Source organism: Ovis canadensis, chromosome 15, assembly GCF_042477335.2.
Source record: "Ovis canadensis isolate MfBH-ARS-UI-01 breed Bighorn chromosome 15, ARS-UI_OviCan_v2, whole genome shotgun sequence".
NCBI classification, from domain to species: domain Eukaryota; kingdom Metazoa; phylum Chordata; class Mammalia; order Artiodactyla; family Bovidae; genus Ovis; species Ovis canadensis.
In genome coordinates, this window is record NC_091259.1 from 60,158,391 (window position 1) to 60,177,627 (window position 19,237).

The 19,237-nt window shown below is 35.4% G+C and overlaps 1 protein-coding gene across 7 annotated transcripts in view; it reads right to left on the reverse strand.

Moving 5' to 3' along the window:
• Window positions 1–689: 689 nt before the first annotated feature.
• The window catches only part of RAB6A (RAB6A, member RAS oncogene family), an 83,195-nt gene continuing 64,647 nt past the window's right edge, over window positions 690–19,237 (reverse strand). For all 7 annotated transcript variants that reach the window (XM_069553047.1, XM_069553048.1, XM_069553041.1 and 4 more), the window contains 3 exons: window positions 18,354–18,447; window positions 3,965–4,031; window positions 690–2,961 (listed from right to left, as the gene is read on the reverse strand). In XM_069553047.1, the coding sequence (XP_069409148.1) occupies window positions 2,897–2,961; window positions 3,965–4,031; window positions 18,354–18,447 (226 nt within the window). In that variant the 3' untranslated portion in view covers window positions 690–2,896. The remainder of the gene's footprint in view (window positions 2,962–3,964; window positions 4,032–18,353; window positions 18,448–19,237) is intronic.

The window sequence follows — 19,237 nt, forward strand, 5'->3', positions numbered from 1 at the left end:
TTTTTTTTTTGCCATGCTGCACAGCTTGAGGGATTCTCAGTTTCCTGATCAGGGATTAACCTGGGCCATAGCAGGGAATGCCCAGAATCTTCACCACTAGATCACCAGGGAACTCCCTCTCACAGATTCTATTCTGCCCTGACTTCACCCCTGCGGATATCTGCCACCTGTAATCTAGGTTGGGGCCTCCATTTCTATAGTAATGGGGCTAGTTGTAGTTTGCCCTAAGGCAGGGATCAGCCCCTTTTTCTGTAAAAGATAATAAATATTTTTGGCTTTGGGGGCCATAAAGTCGGTTACAACTACTCAACCCAGTCTTTGTAGGCGAGTATGGCTGAGGTCTAACAAAATTTAATTTAAAAACAGGTTGCAGGCTGGATTTGGTGGAAGGGTAGTTAGTCACTCCTGTCTCAAAGCAAAAGTGGAGTTAAGAGTGAGATGGCATAAGCAAAACTTAAACTGCTTTCCTTGAAACATCTTATTATTCCCTCCACCAGTGACCCTATCTTTCAAGTTGCAGCCACTTTCCCTCACTCTCAACTGCTGAAGAGAGTCTTCTGATTCCCCTGAGGTTTCTCAGTTTTGTTGTTACTTATCTGGATTCCATATTCCCTTTATAGTTCTTGGGAGGAAGTAAGTAGCACATGGTAATTCATTACTTTGGCAGGAATGGGAAACCAAGTCAATAATTGTTTTCTTTTGTTTATTTATACATTTTTTTGGCAGCAAAACTTTATTAAACAGAAAATCTGCACTATGAACACACTTCACTGCTTCTGTTGAAGAACCCCAAGCCAAATAAAAAGACCAATATTAAAAGCAGCATAACTGGTTACTGCCTTAAAGATACATCAAATGCTACAGTGTAGGAAGACAATCATCCCCATATCAGAAATCACAACTTCTTCCAAATAAAGAATATGACCGACCCATCTGCCATATTGAATTGATATTTATTTCAGGACATGCCATGTCAAAATAAAACAAAAGAGTCAACCCTTGCCTTTAACAATAATATTGTATTATAAAAGCACTTTACAACTCCATCCCATCTTTGAGTACAAGTTACTGGGGTATGTGGGCTAATGATTATCTGAAAGCATTTCTCTATTCAGACCCATAATCCAAGTGCTCTCTGAATATTATAAGGTGATATAGTAAGTGGGAAGTGGAGGAGGAAGAGGAAAGAGAGGGGAATAAGGTTCTCCCAGTTAAGGGCTTTGTTGCAATGAGGGGATGAGGAAGTATGAAGATATTTTTGCTGTCTTTTCATCCTTATACTGTGTTAAGTAATGCTTACAACATAAATTCAGCAGGCTTTTCCTGAGCTATAACTCAGAAATTTACTTCCTGCAAACAATGTATTTACAAATATGTTTATTAACTTACACAGCAATCTCACAATAACTAGTAAAGATTAAAATGGTGCACTCCTAGTATATTTGTTTGCAGTGTTTTAAGGGAAATACATATTGCCATTGTGATGAAGCTCTAAAGACTGAATAAAATATCTAAAAATTAATAGTTAAAAAGGCAAAGAAATAAATATCAAAGAAAAAAGATTAATTGTAGCTTAAATATAAAACCGAATCACTAATTAACCAAACTATACAGATCTAATAAAAAACAAAACCAGGTTGAGAGAACCAACATAAAAAAAAATGCTGAAAAATAAGGCATAAATCTGCATAATGTTAAGTTTTATTTTCATTCTCTCTTTTCCCTCTTCTATGTATGCTTGTTCAGATCTGCCTCTAAGGGCTTGTAAGAAAACTTTCCATCTTCAATTTGATCTCAAATGTCCTGGGCAAAGCATTTGCTATTCTGCTGAAGAGTCTACAGTTGGTACGCTTTAGATATCATTGTTTCCACTTGTTACAGTAGTTTTGATCAAGATGCCAAATTTAAATTCTTACACTGGTTCTTCTTAAAGGAATTTGATTTCTACAGTGACTTGCCTGCATAGCATTTTTAAAAAAAGAAAGAAAGGAAGAAATAAACTCAAGAGAAATCTATTGCTTAAAAAAGTCTTCTTTTTCAATCAGAACTCTATTTTGACAATTTTAAAATCTTGGGAGAATTAGCTCTTAGAAGAATTAAATATTTAAAACTTGTTCTGAAGCACTTTTACTTTTCTCTCCCAGAGTCTAACATGTGCAAGGATCATTTGTTTTGGTCAGAAATATATTTTATGTTCATTTACTTATAAGTATGGTCATTAGGACTCATTCTGAAGACACATCAGAAACCCTTTCCTTATTCCAGCACTGCCTTCCATGATAGCTGAGTTTTGACCTCAATTAAGGTCTAAGTAATTTATATCAGTGCTCAAGAATAATTTTGGATATCTTGGCTCAAGGCCTAGAGCAAGTGGTATCGCTAAAATACAAGGTAAATCCAGTGGGCTTGGTCTGACTTGGTCTGGCTTTGCCTCCTCTTGTTAGTTGAGGGAGGGTGGGTAGGACTAGGAGATGGGGTAAAGGAAAAGTGAGTACAGCAGGGAGAGATCAAGTAAGTCGGCATAGGCAAGTACTCCTATGAATAACTATTCTGTAACCAAGCCACATACTGTTGAGAGTTCCATCATTTTGAAGTACATTCTCGTAACATTAAAAATGAAAAACAATGTTAAGAAAATGTATCTAATTTTTAAAGTTATCACTGGAATATGCTGGAATCATTTGGCTTTTTGTAAAATATAAATAATGAAGACACTGACTTTTTTGTGCTTGTGAAGCTAATAGATCATCTCCAAGATACAGGCAGCAATGATGAATTGCAATACGTTATTACTGAAGGGAAAAGGTTCAAGCCAATATTCACACTGCAGTCAATGAAAGAGTAAGGGGGCCAAAGCAGTGAGCTTCTGGAGCAAAGTTGAAGATGCCATGGGGGATTAGCAGGAACAGCCTCCTTCGCTGACTGGCTGCTCCTGAGGCTTTTCCAGTTTTATGTCAATCACTGAAACAAAAGTTAAGGAACCATAAACAGAGAAGTACAATTCCAATTCTCCTGGACACCAACGATTCTCCCATTCCTATTTGGCTTCAGAGCCTACTCATCCATTATTTCCTATATAGCTAGTCCACCACATGAAGTACTCATATGAAATAAATGTGTTTTTATCTCCTATATGCCGCAAGTTTCCGAACAAGGTTAATTCCTATTCATCAGAATCTATCCTAAGGTAATTATTCTACAGGAATAAGAAACCATACAAAGATGATGTTCCTTAAGGAATTATCTGTAACAAAAATCTGAAAACAGCCTACGAGAGTTCCAACAATAGGGACAGAATTTAACAAACAACTGGGCTTCAACTCGGTAGAACACATCACACTATTAATAAAGGCTTAGAAAACACATAACATTTAGAAATGGGAAGAGCTGACTATAAAGTGCTATGAATTCCATGGCTTTTAATAAAAATGTCTGCATATAGAAAAACACTAGAAGATAAATATGTGACAAATAAGGAAAATATAAAAACTCTTTTAAATAAATAATTTATATGTGCTTTGTTCTGTCCCCATTTCTGAAAGCAGAGGCAGTGATTAAGCTCTAGACTGAGTTATCTCCTGCCTATTCCAAGTAGAAAGCTCAAATGTTAGAAAACACAGGGGAAGAAAGTAAGATATATACTGTGGTGAAAAAGCCCAGAGTCAAGAGGAGTCAAAATTAAGAAGCAGCAGGGTGGGATGCTAAGAGTTTCCTGCTCATTAAAAACCAAGCAGGGAAAACAAACAAACACCCTGTCACTGATTAACTGTAGTGAGCAGCAGGCTGCAAAGAGTGCACTTGGATAACCAGACTGCATTTACTATAGAAAAACTCAGAGCTTTTTTGCTCCCAAACCATCAATTCTTAGCTCTAAAAGGCAATGGCATAATATTCCTAAGTCAACGAAGTTGGGCTTTAAAGGCCTATGTTAACAACACAATTTTCTTATGAAACAAAAGGATACTGTCTTCTCTGCTTCTGTCCTGTGTGCTTTCCATTCCAGGTAGAGCTGCTGCAACACGTCGGAAGAGCTATGGGGAAAAAAAAGACATGATAATTGGGAGGGGAAATTCAGCAAATGACATCAAGTAAAGACCACTGGATGGCTGAGCTAAAGGATATGGCTTCTCGGTTATTCCTTAGACCTTAGCACAATTAAAACACATTAAAATGTCTATTTATTCTATAAACGAATGCTATATGAAAACCAATATGCCAAACACAAAGAGGAATAAAGATATGATCCTTGCTTTCCAACAAGTGAGATTAGACATGAACAAACAGCTAAGAACTAAGCAGTAAAAATATAATTTGAGTCACATAAACAAAGTACTATAGGAATTCAGATTAAGGACCGAATATTAATTTAGTTAAACTGTATAGTGGCATTCCTATCTTATTTATAATGAGTTAGGTTCTAAAGTTAGTGTACAGTATGAGAAGGTCAGTCTAGTCGGAAATCATTATCTTAGAAACCACCACACCACCTTGTACTAAATAAATAAGCACTTGCTTACTTGGGGCACTGTCTAAAGTTCTCCAGAGACACAGAAATGAACAAGATGTGGTTTATAGATGTAAGGAGCTCAAAATTTGGCATAGGATATAGACTCAAACCATTCCTTGTGATACAATGTTATGAGTGCTATAAACTAAGGAAGTAGAAAATGATAGGCGAATACAGCTGTAAGAAGGCCCTGTTCAAGCAATTGAGAAAAATTCTTAGGCAATGACATTTGAGTTGGGATTTAAAGATTTCACTCAGTTGAAAACCATATCATGGAAAGCACTCAGAGTTTATGTTCCATAAATGTTGCTATATTAAAATGAGAAGTGAGAAGTAACAGAAAGAAGGCCAGAGATGACAGAATGGAACTATAAATAATCTGTTTAGGGAAAGAAGTATAGAAAAGGAGCAAAGCTTTATCTGTAGGCAACAGCTTGATGGGGTAGGATTAAGCAAGATATGAATAAAAGTATAATTGTCTTGGTTCTATAACATTTAGTAGCATTTTAAAGATGTGCCAAAGTTAGGCATTAGCCTCAATATTCAACCAAGATGAGTTATTAGATTTAAAACTGCAGAATGCTTACCATAACATCATTTCTGCTACTCAAAAAACTGTGCATGACTAAAGATCATGAATAATTGTATAAATTACTATCAATCAAATAAACGCAACATTAATTGTATAGTGAAGTGAAAGTCAAAGTCACTCAGTCATGTCGAACTCTGCAACCCCATGGACTGTCCATGGAATTCTCTAGGCCAGAATACTGGAGTGGGTAGCCTTTCTCTTCTCCAGGGGATCTTCCCAACCCAGGGATCAAACCCAGGTCTCCTGCATGGCAGGCTGATTCTTTACCAACTGAGCTATCAGGAAAGTCCATTAATTATTAATTAATTATACAATTAATTAAGCCATTCGGTTCAGTCGCTCAGTCGTGTCTGACTCTTTGTGACCCCATGAATCGCAGCATGCCAGGCCTCCCTGTCCATCACCAACTCCCGGAGTTCACTCAGACTCACATCCATCGAGTCAGTGATGCCATCCAGCCATCACATCCTCTGTCGTCCCCAATCCCTCCCAGCATCAGAGTCTTTTCTAATGAGTCAACTCTTCGCATGAGGTGGCCAAAGTACTGGAGTTTCAGCTTTAGCATCATTCCTTCCAAAGAAATTTGATCCCTAGGTTGGGACGATCCAATGGAGGAGGAAATGGCAACCCACTCCAGTATTCTTGCCTAGAAAATCCCATGGGTAAAGGAACCTGGTGGGTTATGGTCCATAGGGTCGCAAAGAGTTGGACGTGACTGAGTGAGCACACACACACAGATAAATATACACTTAAAGCAACAAGCCTCCATTATCTACAAAATTAAATATATTACACACAGAAGAGTAAATAGGTTAACATGATCCCATAGGTTCTTCCCACTGTTTTATTTAACTTTGAGAGTAATTAGAACTAAATATTTCAGGAAAGCTTTACTGAAAGGTTATGTGTGAAGTCCTTTGCTCTAGACCAGTAGTTCTCAACACCTACAGTGCATCTGAATTACCCAGGAAATTTAAAAACAAACAAAACACCAGATGCTTGGGTTCCACCCCCAAAGACAGGGTAAGCTAGTTTGGGGTGGGGCTGGATCTTCAGTGTTTCATTCAAAAATCTCCAGATGGTTCTAATGTACTGCGAAAGTTAAAGGCCAAGGCTCTAACAATAACCTGTAAGGAGTGTGAAGTAATCAAATCAAGTAAGGCAAGAAAGAAGCTAATACTGAGTGTTTAACTTCACATATTTTCTCATTTTTATCCTTGCAGTAACTTGTAAGGAAGGTATTAATATCCCCATTTTACGGAAATCTAAGGCTAAAGAGAGTATTTGCCGTTCACCAAATGAACAGCAGAGCCAAGATTCTGAAGTTCATATTTTTCCTATTATCTTATGTTGCCTAGTATAAATGGAAGTTGTTTCTTCTGTGGGAAGAGCTATGTTAAGAAATAGCTAACAATCGATTCTGGGTATAGGAGTTTGCTTTGTGAAACACTGATTACACACAAATTACAGACATAAAAATTTAATCCATTTTCTGTAACTTAAAATTTTTACCTATAGCTTTAATCAATGTATTTGAAAAATTTAGTCCGCCTCCAAAATATTTCAGTTAAAAGGGTCAATTAAAAAGGTCAACGTCACTAACTTAACTAACTTATACTAAACTTAAGACATCTGAAAATGGGCCAAGAAAATGCTTTACAAAAACCAAGTTCAACCCTTACATAAATAAATGTAAAAGACAAGAAGGAGAAAACTTTAGAGGTTTAAGCTGTTTTAAATTATTAAAGGAAAATCTATGTCTTAAATGCCAACAATATGCTAACAGAGGTTCTGCTAAATTAGAAATGACAGTTGACTAACTATGGGGTCAGTACTGTTGGTAATATTTTTTTTAAATCCTCTCACTTGTATTTACTGAGTATCCACTTTCTTTCTTTTAAGTTTTTTGTTTTTATTTTTTGGCTGCACCATGTGGCATGTTGAGCCTTAGTTCTCCGACCAGAGACTGAACCCACACCCCCTGCATTGGAAGCATGGCATCTTAACCACTGCACCACCAAGGAAGTTTCAAGAATCCACTTTCTACAGACATTCTTACTAGGACATTTTCTTTTCCTGGAAAAATCGTATCAATTCCACTTGGACCTCCAGGTGTATGGTATTTTACTTGTAATTTCTAGGGGGAAATAAGACATTTTAAATTGCAGTGACAGCTACAGGAATTAGCTTTGGGGATGATGACAAGCTGAATTTTGGGTCTCCACAGAAACTTTAAAGTTGAATAAAGTTTGGGCTATAATTTAAGGTATTTCATTTAAAGGGGTAAATTGGAGATCTCAAAGTAAAATCACTGTTGCTATCAGTTCTTACCTTTATTATAAAAGTAACTAAGTATTTTATAAGCAAGAGGAAATTCCATTCCGCAAGCTATCCTAATCAGCTCCATTAACATACAAAAAATTTTCCCATTATGAACATAATCTTTGTAAGAGCACGGAGTGTATTATACATCACTATAAATCGCACATGTGTGCTCAGCATTTGTTAACTTTCATTTTTCTTGCTAGATTTCTATTTTAATTTTAGTAGCCAAGCATTTCTTAAACAAAAGGTTACTTTATTACCTGGGTCTTTGGTTTTGTTTTTCCCCCAGTAACTCTGAATAATCTTTTTGCTTCTACTCTTACCCCTCTATAGTCTACTTTTACAGAGTAGCCAGTGACACCTTTTAAATCCTAAACCACAGCATGTCAAATCTCTGATTAAAAGCTTCCTATATTACTCAGATTATTCAGCCAGCCAGGCTCCTCCGTCCATGGAGATTCGCCAGGCAAGAATACTGAAATGGGTTGCCATTTCCTTCTCCAGGGGATCTTCCACACCCAGGGATGGAACCCATGTCCCTGCACTGGCAGGCGGATTTTTTTTACCGCTGAGCCACCGGGAATCCCATATTGCTCAGAATAAAAGTTTAAATCCTTGTTACAGCCTGCATGGACATGGACCTCTGTCCCCAAGTACTATCCCTCTGTAAGTTTATTTCTTATCACTTGCCTCCTCCTTCACTTCATTCTAACTGAAGCAGTCTTACTAATCCTTAAACATGCCAAGTATCTTTGAACTTCTCATTGCACTTGATGCTTAGAATGTTCTTCCCCAAATACATAAACATACTTCCTCAATTCCTTTAGATATCTGTTCAAATATCCTTATCAGAAAAGCTTTTCTTGATTATCTTCCATAAAATATCAATATCCTAGCACTTTAACTACTACTCTTTATTTCCCTGACCTTACTTTTTCTTTTTTCCACGGCACTTATAGCCTCATGAAGTACTGTATTCTCATTTATTGCCTAACTTTTCATACTAGAATGCAAACTTCATAATGGTATGGAATTATGATATTTTGCTAACTATTGTATCTCCAGGGCCTATAACACAACAGAACTAGGCATGTAGGAGGGGATCAGTAAATATCTGATGAGTGAATTAATAAGAACATGGTCAATATAATAATTTCTCATTTAACCAGTTCATATCCACTTGTATATGGATTCCTGACCATTCAGTGATATTAAAGTCCTACTGTGTTAGGGATATAAAGCACAAACGGATAAATTAGGGGTAAGGTTAAATATGAAAGAAGCAGAGTGGTATAGGGTTAAGAGCACAGATTTTGGAATTAAATAGATCTGGGTTCAAATTCTAGCTTCAGCTCTAATCTTAAGCAAGTCATGTACCCTCTAAAACTTTGGTTTCCTCACAGTGAGATGGATATACCTATCTACTTCAAGGGATACTGTGAAAATAAGTGAGATCAACACTTGGTATATTAAGTGGTTCTAACATATAGTAGCTGGGTAATTTGGAGAAAACTGTATAATTTCTGTGTCTCAGATCTTCTAAAATCAGGACAACAATAGCAGCAGACTTAGAGGACTGTTACATGGATTCATCTTGTATTCAACAAAAATCTAAGCCTTTATATACTGTATGTAAAGTACTTGGTAAGAAGACAACAAAGAAGTGTTTTAAACTTAATATTTATGATTTATGACAAGTATTTATACAATGTGTACTAGGCAGTCTTGTACTATATGTTAATTGCTCTTCTTTCTTGGAGTATCATCTGTCTTTTATGTATCTAAATCAAATATACTCTTTTTAGGGGCTGAGCCATACAGCATGTGGGATCTTAGTTCCCTGACCAGGGACTGAATCCATGTATCCTGCATTGGAAGTGTGGAGTCTTAATCACCGGACCATCAGGAAGTCCTCAAATATACTTCTCAAGGATTTAACTTTTTTCCACGGCATTAAAATATTTATTTATTTATTTGGCTGCACCAAGTCTTAGTTGTGGCACACGGGATCTAGTCCCCAGACAGGGATCAAACGTGGGACCCCTGTGTCGGGAGCACGGAGTCTTAGCTACTGGACCACCAAGGAAGTCCCTTTCGCGGCATTTATAAACAAAGTCTTCCTTGATCATCCTATTTGAATATGATCTTATTCATTTCTGCAACAAATATATATCCTTGTGTCACTATTCATTTTACATCTCAATAATTATGTGAATCTTACTATCATGTAGCATTTGCATCTTTTATCACATACTACCTACCTTTCACTACACAGATTTCATAAGAATGTGATTCTTTTCCTCAGCTATAAATGTTTTGAAGTCGAGAACCGTATTTTATATCACTTTATATTCTCCAAAGAACCTACAGTGGTAATACACACTGTAGGCACTTGATACTTGTGGAATAAGGTATGTGATAAATTACAAGATTAAGATCTGCTATGAGTCAAGAACTATGGTTGACATGGGATATGGTGGTGTGGAAGAGACACCATCCCTACCAATGTTTAAAGTAAGTATGTCTTCTCAGCACATATAAAACAATTTTTTTCATATACACATGCAACTCCACGATGAACAGTACACAAGTTTTCACTGAGTTGTTAGTGCTGATGCCCATCAGTTATCATTAATTTCCCAAAAAGTCCTCCTCTCTTTCAAACAAATCTTTTTCTTCTGATAAGTATTGATGATTTTAGAAGCAAAAGATCAAGGAGTGTTTCAGTTCTATTTTATTTTCCAGTAATGCAAAATTATACAATATAGCAAGAAGGGTAACACCCACACAGTGAATACTTTACTAAAATAATGTATTAATGATCAGATGAAAAATGAGGTAGAACCTTAAATATTACCGTATCATTACCATTTCCTTCAGCAATTTAAATATGAGACCACTTTCACAAAGAAAACAATATTACTGTGTGTGTGTTTTTTTTTTTAAGAACAAATTTAGAAAAATAAAGGGTAAATTTTTCTTAGGCTGTGTTTCCATGAGGATTTTAGAGTTAAGTGCTTAAACCAGACTAAAGAGTAAAAGGTTTTAAGCAAAGATCATTTTTAAATAAGAAGAATAAGTAGCAATAATGAGTAGGAATAAATTTATTTTATTTTAAGCCAAAGTTCTCAGGCACTAAGACCCAATTACTTGAACCATGGTTAGACATTAAATGATGCATTAGTGAACTCTCTTCTAGAATTGTTTAAAAAGGAAAATAAGCAATAGCGAAAGCCCATTTTAAGCTTTTATTATATGTATTATAAGCCAGTACATGAGGGAGTGGGGAGGAGGAATCCAATTAGCAGAAAAAACTAAAAAGACATCTGTGTATATGTAAAGTACAACTAGATGGTACCTTTAGTACTGATAAACATGTCTTATATACAGAATGACTTCTGTTTACCTTCAGTGAAAAGGCATGATTTTGTCAAATAAAATGAGTACAATCCACAATCATCAAAAGGAACTCTGTTTTGCAAACACATGGCTGAACAAACACACACAATGGTCACTGAATAGCTCACAAGAGTGTGATTCCCAATGTGTTCCAGGGTAGTGACTGGACTGTAAAATTTACCTGGTAAATTTTTGAATACCAGCACCATTTCTAAATTGTACTGACCTACAACAAAAACTCGGAAGGAATTTGACATTATTTCTTCAAAATCACTTCTTTTGATATGTTACTCACTGACCAAATAATTTACTTCAAAGATCTACTTACATTGATCTCAGATAAGCAACAACATACAGAATCCAGGAGTAAACTAACCTTCAATATTAAATAAGACTAAGTATGTACATGCTAAATAGTCTCAGCTATTTCATTTATCAGATATTTTAATTTTTACCCCAGTTCAAGATAGACTCCACTTTTGGTAACACACAGTAGCTTGTATAGGACTAACACTCTTGCAGATAGCAATTATTAACTCTGAACAACTATTTGAAGACTTTCAAGAGTAACAAGAGGAGATACAAACTAGGAGTAATTCAATCCTGGGAAAAACAGAACTCACACTCAATGGATGAGAGTCATGCTTATCAACAGGTTTTCCCAAGAGCCAATCCTAGCTTGTACAATAAAGGGTGGTTAGAACTCAAGCAAAATCTAGAGTTTTACATGTCTGAGGTGTCAACTGACTACCAGGATGGCCATACTGATGAAGGAAATAACAAAAAGGAGGGAGCCAAGAGGCCCTAAAATTTACACACAGAATTCCTACAAACCCTCAGTTAACTCCTTAATGGTACATATGTAGGAGAAGCTCTAAGGAGTCACCATGTAGGTGACTCCAAGGAACTACTTGAAAGCAAAAGCTAGAAAGAATGCTAAAAGAAATGAGCAGAGATTTCAGCTACCACCTGCATCAGGGATATAGTTTAGAGTTTGAGTCTCACCAAAATAGGAAACCTTGCTAAACATCTCAGGCTTTCTACAGGCCCACCCGAACTGCATAATATCAAGACTATACAAATTCATGATCACCAGGCAGCAATATAACAACCTGCCATAATACAATCCCAAACTTTAGAGAAAAATAACAGAAACCAGAATCTCTATGTATATACTACGCCAAGCATACAATAAAAAATTACTAGATACATGAAACAGAAAAGAAAAATCTACTTAGAGTCAAGAGAAAAAGTAAACAGCCATCAGAAATAGGCTCTTAGCTGACCCAAATGCTGGAATTTGTTGCTGTTTAGTCACTCAGTCATGTCCGACTCTTTTGCAACCCCCCAGACTGTAGCCTGCCAAGCTCTTCTGTCCACAGGACTTCCCAGGCAAGAACACTGGAGTGGGTTGCCATTTCTTTCTCCAGGGGATCTTTCTGACCCATGTATTGAACTTCGTCTCCTGCACTGCAGGTGGATGCTTTACTGCTGAGCCATCAGATACTTCCCATGGTGGAATTAGCAGACAAGAATTTCAAAGCAATTACTCAAATATGTTCAAGAACTTGAAGGTAACAATGGCCATAATGACTGAACAGATGGAGAATTCTGACAAAGAAATGGGAATTTTAAGAAATAAAAAAAATTTAGGACTGAATTACAATATCTGAAATAATAAATTCACTGAATGGACTTCATCACCGTTTAGATATGGCAGAAAAAGGATCAGTGAACTTGAAGACACATCAATAATAATATATAATCTGAAAAGAGAGGAAAATAAGGTAATAAAAACAATGAACAGAGCCTTAATGACTAGCAGGCATGGGATAATATCAAGTCATTTAATAGATGTGCCACTGGAGAAAATAAGAAAATGGGACAGGAAAAATACTTTAAAACAACACATTACAAACAGAATGATATAAATTAGAGTTCCCTTCTCATTAAAAACAATGGAAGCCAGAAGACAATAGAAAGGCAACTTTGAAGTACTGGAAGAGAAAAATTTCTTTCCAAAACAAAATTTTAAAACTTTCAAAAATATTCTTCAAATGGCCTTTTGGCATATGTGAAAGCAGAGAGAATTTATCACTAGGAGACCCCTGAAACAAACAGTAAAGGAAGTTATTTAGGCTAAAGAAAAATATCAGGTGAAACTTAGATCTGTAAGAAGGAATGAAGAGCACTGTAAATGGTAAGTATATAGGTAAACAGGATTATCTTTTTTCTTCTTTTAATTACTGTTTAAAGCGAAAATTAGAATATTTATTGGGCTTCCCTGGTGATCTAGTAGTTAAGAATCTGCCTTGCAATGCAAGGGACACTAGTTAGATCCCTGTGCTGGAAGATCCACAAGCTGCAGAGCAACTAAGCCTGTATGCCACAACTACTGAGCCTGCGCTCTATAGCCCATGAGCCGCAACTACTGAGCCCATGCACCTAGAGCCAGTTCTTCACAAGAGAAGGCACTGCAATGAGAAGCCCATGCACCAAAACTAGAGAGTAGCCCCCATGAGCTGCAATTAAAGAAAGCCCACATGCAGTAGTAAAGATCCACCACAGTCAAAAAATAAAAGTAAATCTAAAAAAAAAACAAAAAAAACCCCACTTAATATGGAGGTTTAAAATATATGTAAATACAAAATACGTGACAACAAGAACACAAAGGACAGGGTGCATAATCTCATATGAAATGGCATAATACTAACTCTAATTTAACCCCTAGAGCAACCACTAAAAAGGTTATGAACAAAAGCTAAGGATCAAAAGAGGAATTAAAACACAACATAAAAATATTTGATTAAAACAAAAATGACAGAGGGACAGGTAGAAAGCAAAGAGCAAATGGTAGAAATAAACCTAACTACAATTAAATCTAAATAAACCAAACACTCAAAAGATAGCCACACCAGAGGGGGGAAAAAAAATCCAACTGTATAACATCTACAAGAGACTCACTTTACAAAGAAAAAGAGATACCAAGTAAACAATAAGTAGAGAGCTGCTGTGGCCATATTAAGATCAAATAATGGAAAGCAATATTATCAGAGATAAAGAACAATATTTCTCATTATTTTTAAAATTAACACAGTAGGAGGATAACAACATTAACATGTATGCATCTAATAACAAAACTTCAACACACATGAACTAAAAGCTGACAGAAGGAATTCCCTGGTGCTCCAGTAGTTAGGACTCCATGCTTTCACTGATGAAGACCCAGGTTCAATCCCTGGTTGGGGAACTAAGCTCCCATGAATACAAATATTGTTATAGAAAAATTTAATACCCCATTCTTAGTAATTGATTGAACTACCCACCTCCCAAAATTACTAAGGCTATCTAAGATTTGAACAATGCTATCAATTGTTTTGACCTAATTGATATTATTTATAGAACACTGTACCTGACAACTGCAGAAAAGTTTTTCTTTTCCAGGGCACATGGAACATTCATCAACACAGGCCACGTGCCAGGCCGTAAAACAAGTCTCAGTGAATTATAAACAACTGAAATGTTACAGAGGATATTCTCTGATCACAGCACAATTAAATTAGAAGCCATAACAAACTCTAGAAATGCCTCAAATATTTGGAAATCAAACAACCTATTTCTGTATCTTCATTAATGTGGTCATTACATTTATCAAAATTCATCTAATTATAAACTCAAGATGTGTACATATCCCTATAAATACTTATCTTAATATACTAATGGAAAAAGTTCAATATAAATGTAGCTAAATTAAAACAAATTCAATGTATCTTTATCTAAGTTGCAGTCAAGGTACTGAACGAAGTAAAATTCCCCATGTAACCTAGATTTTCTAAGCTTAAGACATAGTCAAGCACAGTCATTAAATTATTAATCAAGCTCAGTATATTATTCTTTCATTCAATGAACATTTACTGAGTTCAGTCTAATGGGAGGCAGAGCTGACAAAAAACTTCAATATTAAAAGAGCTACTACAACACATAGGAAAGGCACATCTACATTTGATTGTTTAAACTGGGCTTTTAATTACAGATAGCAAATAGGGAGGAAGGAATGTGTTAGAAAGGACAATCCCATACAATGAAAATGTGAGAACACAGTAAACTTCAGGCACTTTAAGATGTATTGTATGGGTATGTGGTGGCCAAAGATTAGAATTGTGATATATGGAGGGGCCAGATCACATATTCTGAACAGTAGAGCATAGCACACTAAGAAGTTTGCTTAAAATTCAGGATAAAATTCACAGATGTAACCTGAGCAGATCTGTATTGTAAAACAATCATTCTGGCAGCAGAATGGAGAGTAAACTAAAGTTGGGCAACATTGGAGCAGCTATCAGTTAATAAGTTATGGGAGCAAACAAGGCAATAAATAGACAAGTACCTTAATACACCAACGGAAAAAGGAGAATCAACAAGACCTGGTATCTAAATGATGGTCCTAAAGTGTGGAAACAACCAAATCAAGAGAGCTTCTGGGTTTCACTACATTCGTCCTCTTATTTTACGAAGACACATTTTGACACTTGGGATGCATGACATTTAATTCCTCATGTTTTAAATTTGGCTTCTACAAAAGATTGAGGGGTTTGAGTGTAGGAGGCCTGTCTTCTGCATCTAACAGGGATTAGGGAATTAACTAACACTTGTTCAAACAATTATCACACTGAATATATTTGATATAATTGACAAACCATCTCTATGGCTTTCTGTGTCTTTTTACAAAGTATGGTTTGCATGAGAAATCCCTTGGTATTCTTATTAAAAATGTAGATTTTAGGATACTAACCTAGACTTACTGAATCAATATCTGTAAGTCATGCCTCAGGAACTAGTAGTTTATATAAACTTTCAGGTAACTGATGCACATTAAAATTGAGACCCATTAATCTCTAATCCTAGGAAAATAAGCACTGAACTCCAACCACACAAGGTGCACTGTCCAGTCAAGAATTGGGCAATAGTTACTGGGCAGATTTGATAAAAATTTTACTTAAGAAAATTTGAATTTTTCTATACAGCTAACCAGTATCAAAGACCATTTTTTAAAAAAAACATTGGAGTGACTTGTGGTGCAACTAAAAAGATAAACACTTTCATTTTAAAAACACTGGTCATTTAAAAATTAAGTTTTTAAAAGTGATACTCTAGCTGATTAGTTTTAAGTTCCTTTATAAAACCTAACTCAAGGAACAGATAATCCATAAAAAATAATTTTTAAAAAGGGACTATGATTTATTTCTTATCAAAAAGTTAAAATCAGTCAGTAATTTCCACACATGGCAGAAATGCATTCTAAATGATGAACTATATATAGTTGGGGAAGATTTTAAACCTATTATTTAAATGTGCTTATTAACATAAGATTTTAATTGTTTTTTAATTTTTCATTATTTCATGGGCATGTGAGAACCCCAGGATTTCTTTCTTCCTTAACTTAATTATATAAGCTAACAAAGCATAGGTCTTTAAATATTGAAATAAAATTCTAAACACACCGTTGGTACTCTCTATAAAATAAAACGTAATGGTTTTTATGAGTTAAGAAGCTACAAAAACATTAAAGGGCAGTTCTGTTCCAAAGTTTGAAATCAGAAATTTTAGTCACATTTACATTTAAAAAAATAACAAAATCAGGTCCTAATAGAATAGGGACTTTAGCAAAACCACACATTCAGACATATCATCTAAATAAGGAGAAATAATAAAGTAGCACATGGGTTTCACATTCAGGATAAGATTGTTTTGTAAAAAGTCTCTCTTCATTATCAATGGGTACCAATATCTGTCTGTACAGGTCAGGCTTCTAGAAAAAATTGCATGGCAAGTGATGAAAATGTTCTAAAGCTGAATTATGGTGATGGTTGCACAATGATGTAAATTCACTGAAAATAACTGAATCCTACACTTAAAACAAGTGAATTTTGTGGTACACAAATTATACCTCAAGAAAGCTGTTACTAAACCTATGATTACTTAAGGTTGGGACTAGGGGACCACAGCAACCCCTTCTTTAGAAGGGGTTGGATCTGGGGTTAACCCAGATCCAAAGATGTCTTGGAGAAGTCCATATTCTAACATATAAGCAACTATTTCACATCCTTATCAAAACATCTGTAATAGAGAAAGGTAAATGAAGCTACCCACTTCTCTGTCTTAATACAGTAACATATAATAATATTATGGCAACTTTTACTACTCAAACTGTTTAATAAATTCCTTATATACTTGCAGGCTCTGAGAATATATAATTTTGATGGGAAAGCAATTTCAATACAATGTGGTAAGTTCTATAACAGGGGTTTCACAGGGGTCAAGGATCTGTGAAAGCACACAAGAGAGTCATTTATCACTAAGTGATAATACCTGGAGGTATGGTGGAGAATGGGCTTCCCTGGTGGCTCAAATGTAAAGAATCCACCTGAAATGGGGGACCTGGGTTCGATCCCTGGGTTGGGAAGATTCCCTAGAGGAGGAGATGGCACTCACTCCAATATTCTTGGTTGGAGAATCCCCATAGACAGAGGAGCCTGGTAAGCTACAGTCCATTGGATCACATAAGAGTCGGACACAATCAAGCAACTAAGCACAGAACAGCACGGTGGAGAATGTAAGAGAAAATACCTCTAAATAGCTGACATCTAAACTGAAACTTAAAAATATGGGTAGGTATCAGTCAGGAAAGAAGAAAATGAGTATTCTAAGCAAAGAGAACACAGCATGAATGCAGATATGGAGCCATGAAACAATATAGTATGAGGAGGGAATTAGTGACAATTCAGTATTACTTACATATGTTTCAAGGTAAAGAGAATTGGGAAGAGCCAAAAATGAAAACAATAATGAGAATTTTTCATAAAGCTCTACTCACTCAAGTTTCAAGGATTTAATTTTACCCCTTTACTGATAACATACAATTTAAAAATAATTTATTGGGAGGTAAAGCCTATAAATCTGGGACCAGTACTCTATATGATATGTAGACCTGAAGAATTAAGCAGGTAAGTTTTTGGTTACCCTATCTTTAAGGTAACAACTTGATAATGTGAGGTCTCCCCATATTTTCCTGTTCTCCAAAACAGGAATAAACACTGTTATAAACACTGTTAATACCAGCAGTTATTAAGGATAAAATAATCAGAATGTATTTTTATAACAAGCCTGAAAGCAAATACTTGTTTATCATAATCTTATCATCAAACACTAAAATGAAGAAAATTCACCTTAAAACAAGGCAGTAGGGATGCAGTTAAGAGTATGGCCAGTTTACAACCCAGCAATCATCTTCTAATCATAATGAAATACTCGTTCTATGAACAATCTGAAAAGTTTTACAAGTCTCTTCTTTTTCCCAAACTATGTCACATTTAGATTTTTCACTGTTCATTGTAGTATGCTGCTAATTCAGGCCTGCTACTGTCAACTAGAAGAAAATCTTACACTAGAGAATAGAAAACTCATACAATTATTTTAAAATATATTTTTTCAATTTGATAACCTTAACCCACTCATTCTCAAATAACTTACCTGCTTTACATTGTATCCTGCTTTTGCACTAGTTTCAATAAACATAACATTCAGCTCTTTGGCTTTCCTCTCTCCTTCCTCAATTGACACTTGCCTGTAGAAAAATAAAATAAACAAATTCACCTTTTTGAAAGATGATGATATGAAGATTATAAACAAGGTTCTGAACTTTTCTTAATACAGTGCTAGTTATACAGGTAAGACTAGTTTGATTATCAAACTGCAATATACTTAAAATTTGTGCACTTCTTACGTCAGAAAGACAAATACCATATGATATCACTTCTATATAGGATCTCAAATATGACATTAATGAAAGAGACTCACAAACATAAAGAACAAACCTGTGGCTGCTGAGGAAGGGAGGGATGGAGTGGAAGTTTGGGGTTAGCAGATTCAAACTATACAGAATGGATAAACAACAATAACCAGAGGTGTATAGCATAGAGAATTATATTTAATATTTTATGATAAACCATAATGGAAAAGAATATATAACCCAAACATACTTTTTGGCCAACCCAATATTTTAATATCAGATTATAAAAATTTAGTTTTGTGATTAAAATTTTTTAATGTAAAACAATTTTTAATGGCTAGACATTTATCTATTTTAACCAGTCTCAAAGTATTAAAAATGTATGTTGCTTTCAAATTTTACACTACTGTGAAAAATGTTGCTATGGACATCTTTGTGCTTTGAGCATTTTGGATCATTTCTTTAGGTTGGATTTTGTGGATTTCTGTAACTGGAACAAGTGAGTCAAAGACATATGTTAAAGTTTCTTGATACACAGTATTAATGCTTCTTTTACAGGGAAGCTTCTCAAGATGTCAGCTCTTCAAGAGCAGTATTCTCTCATTTATCGTGGTCTTCCTAGTGC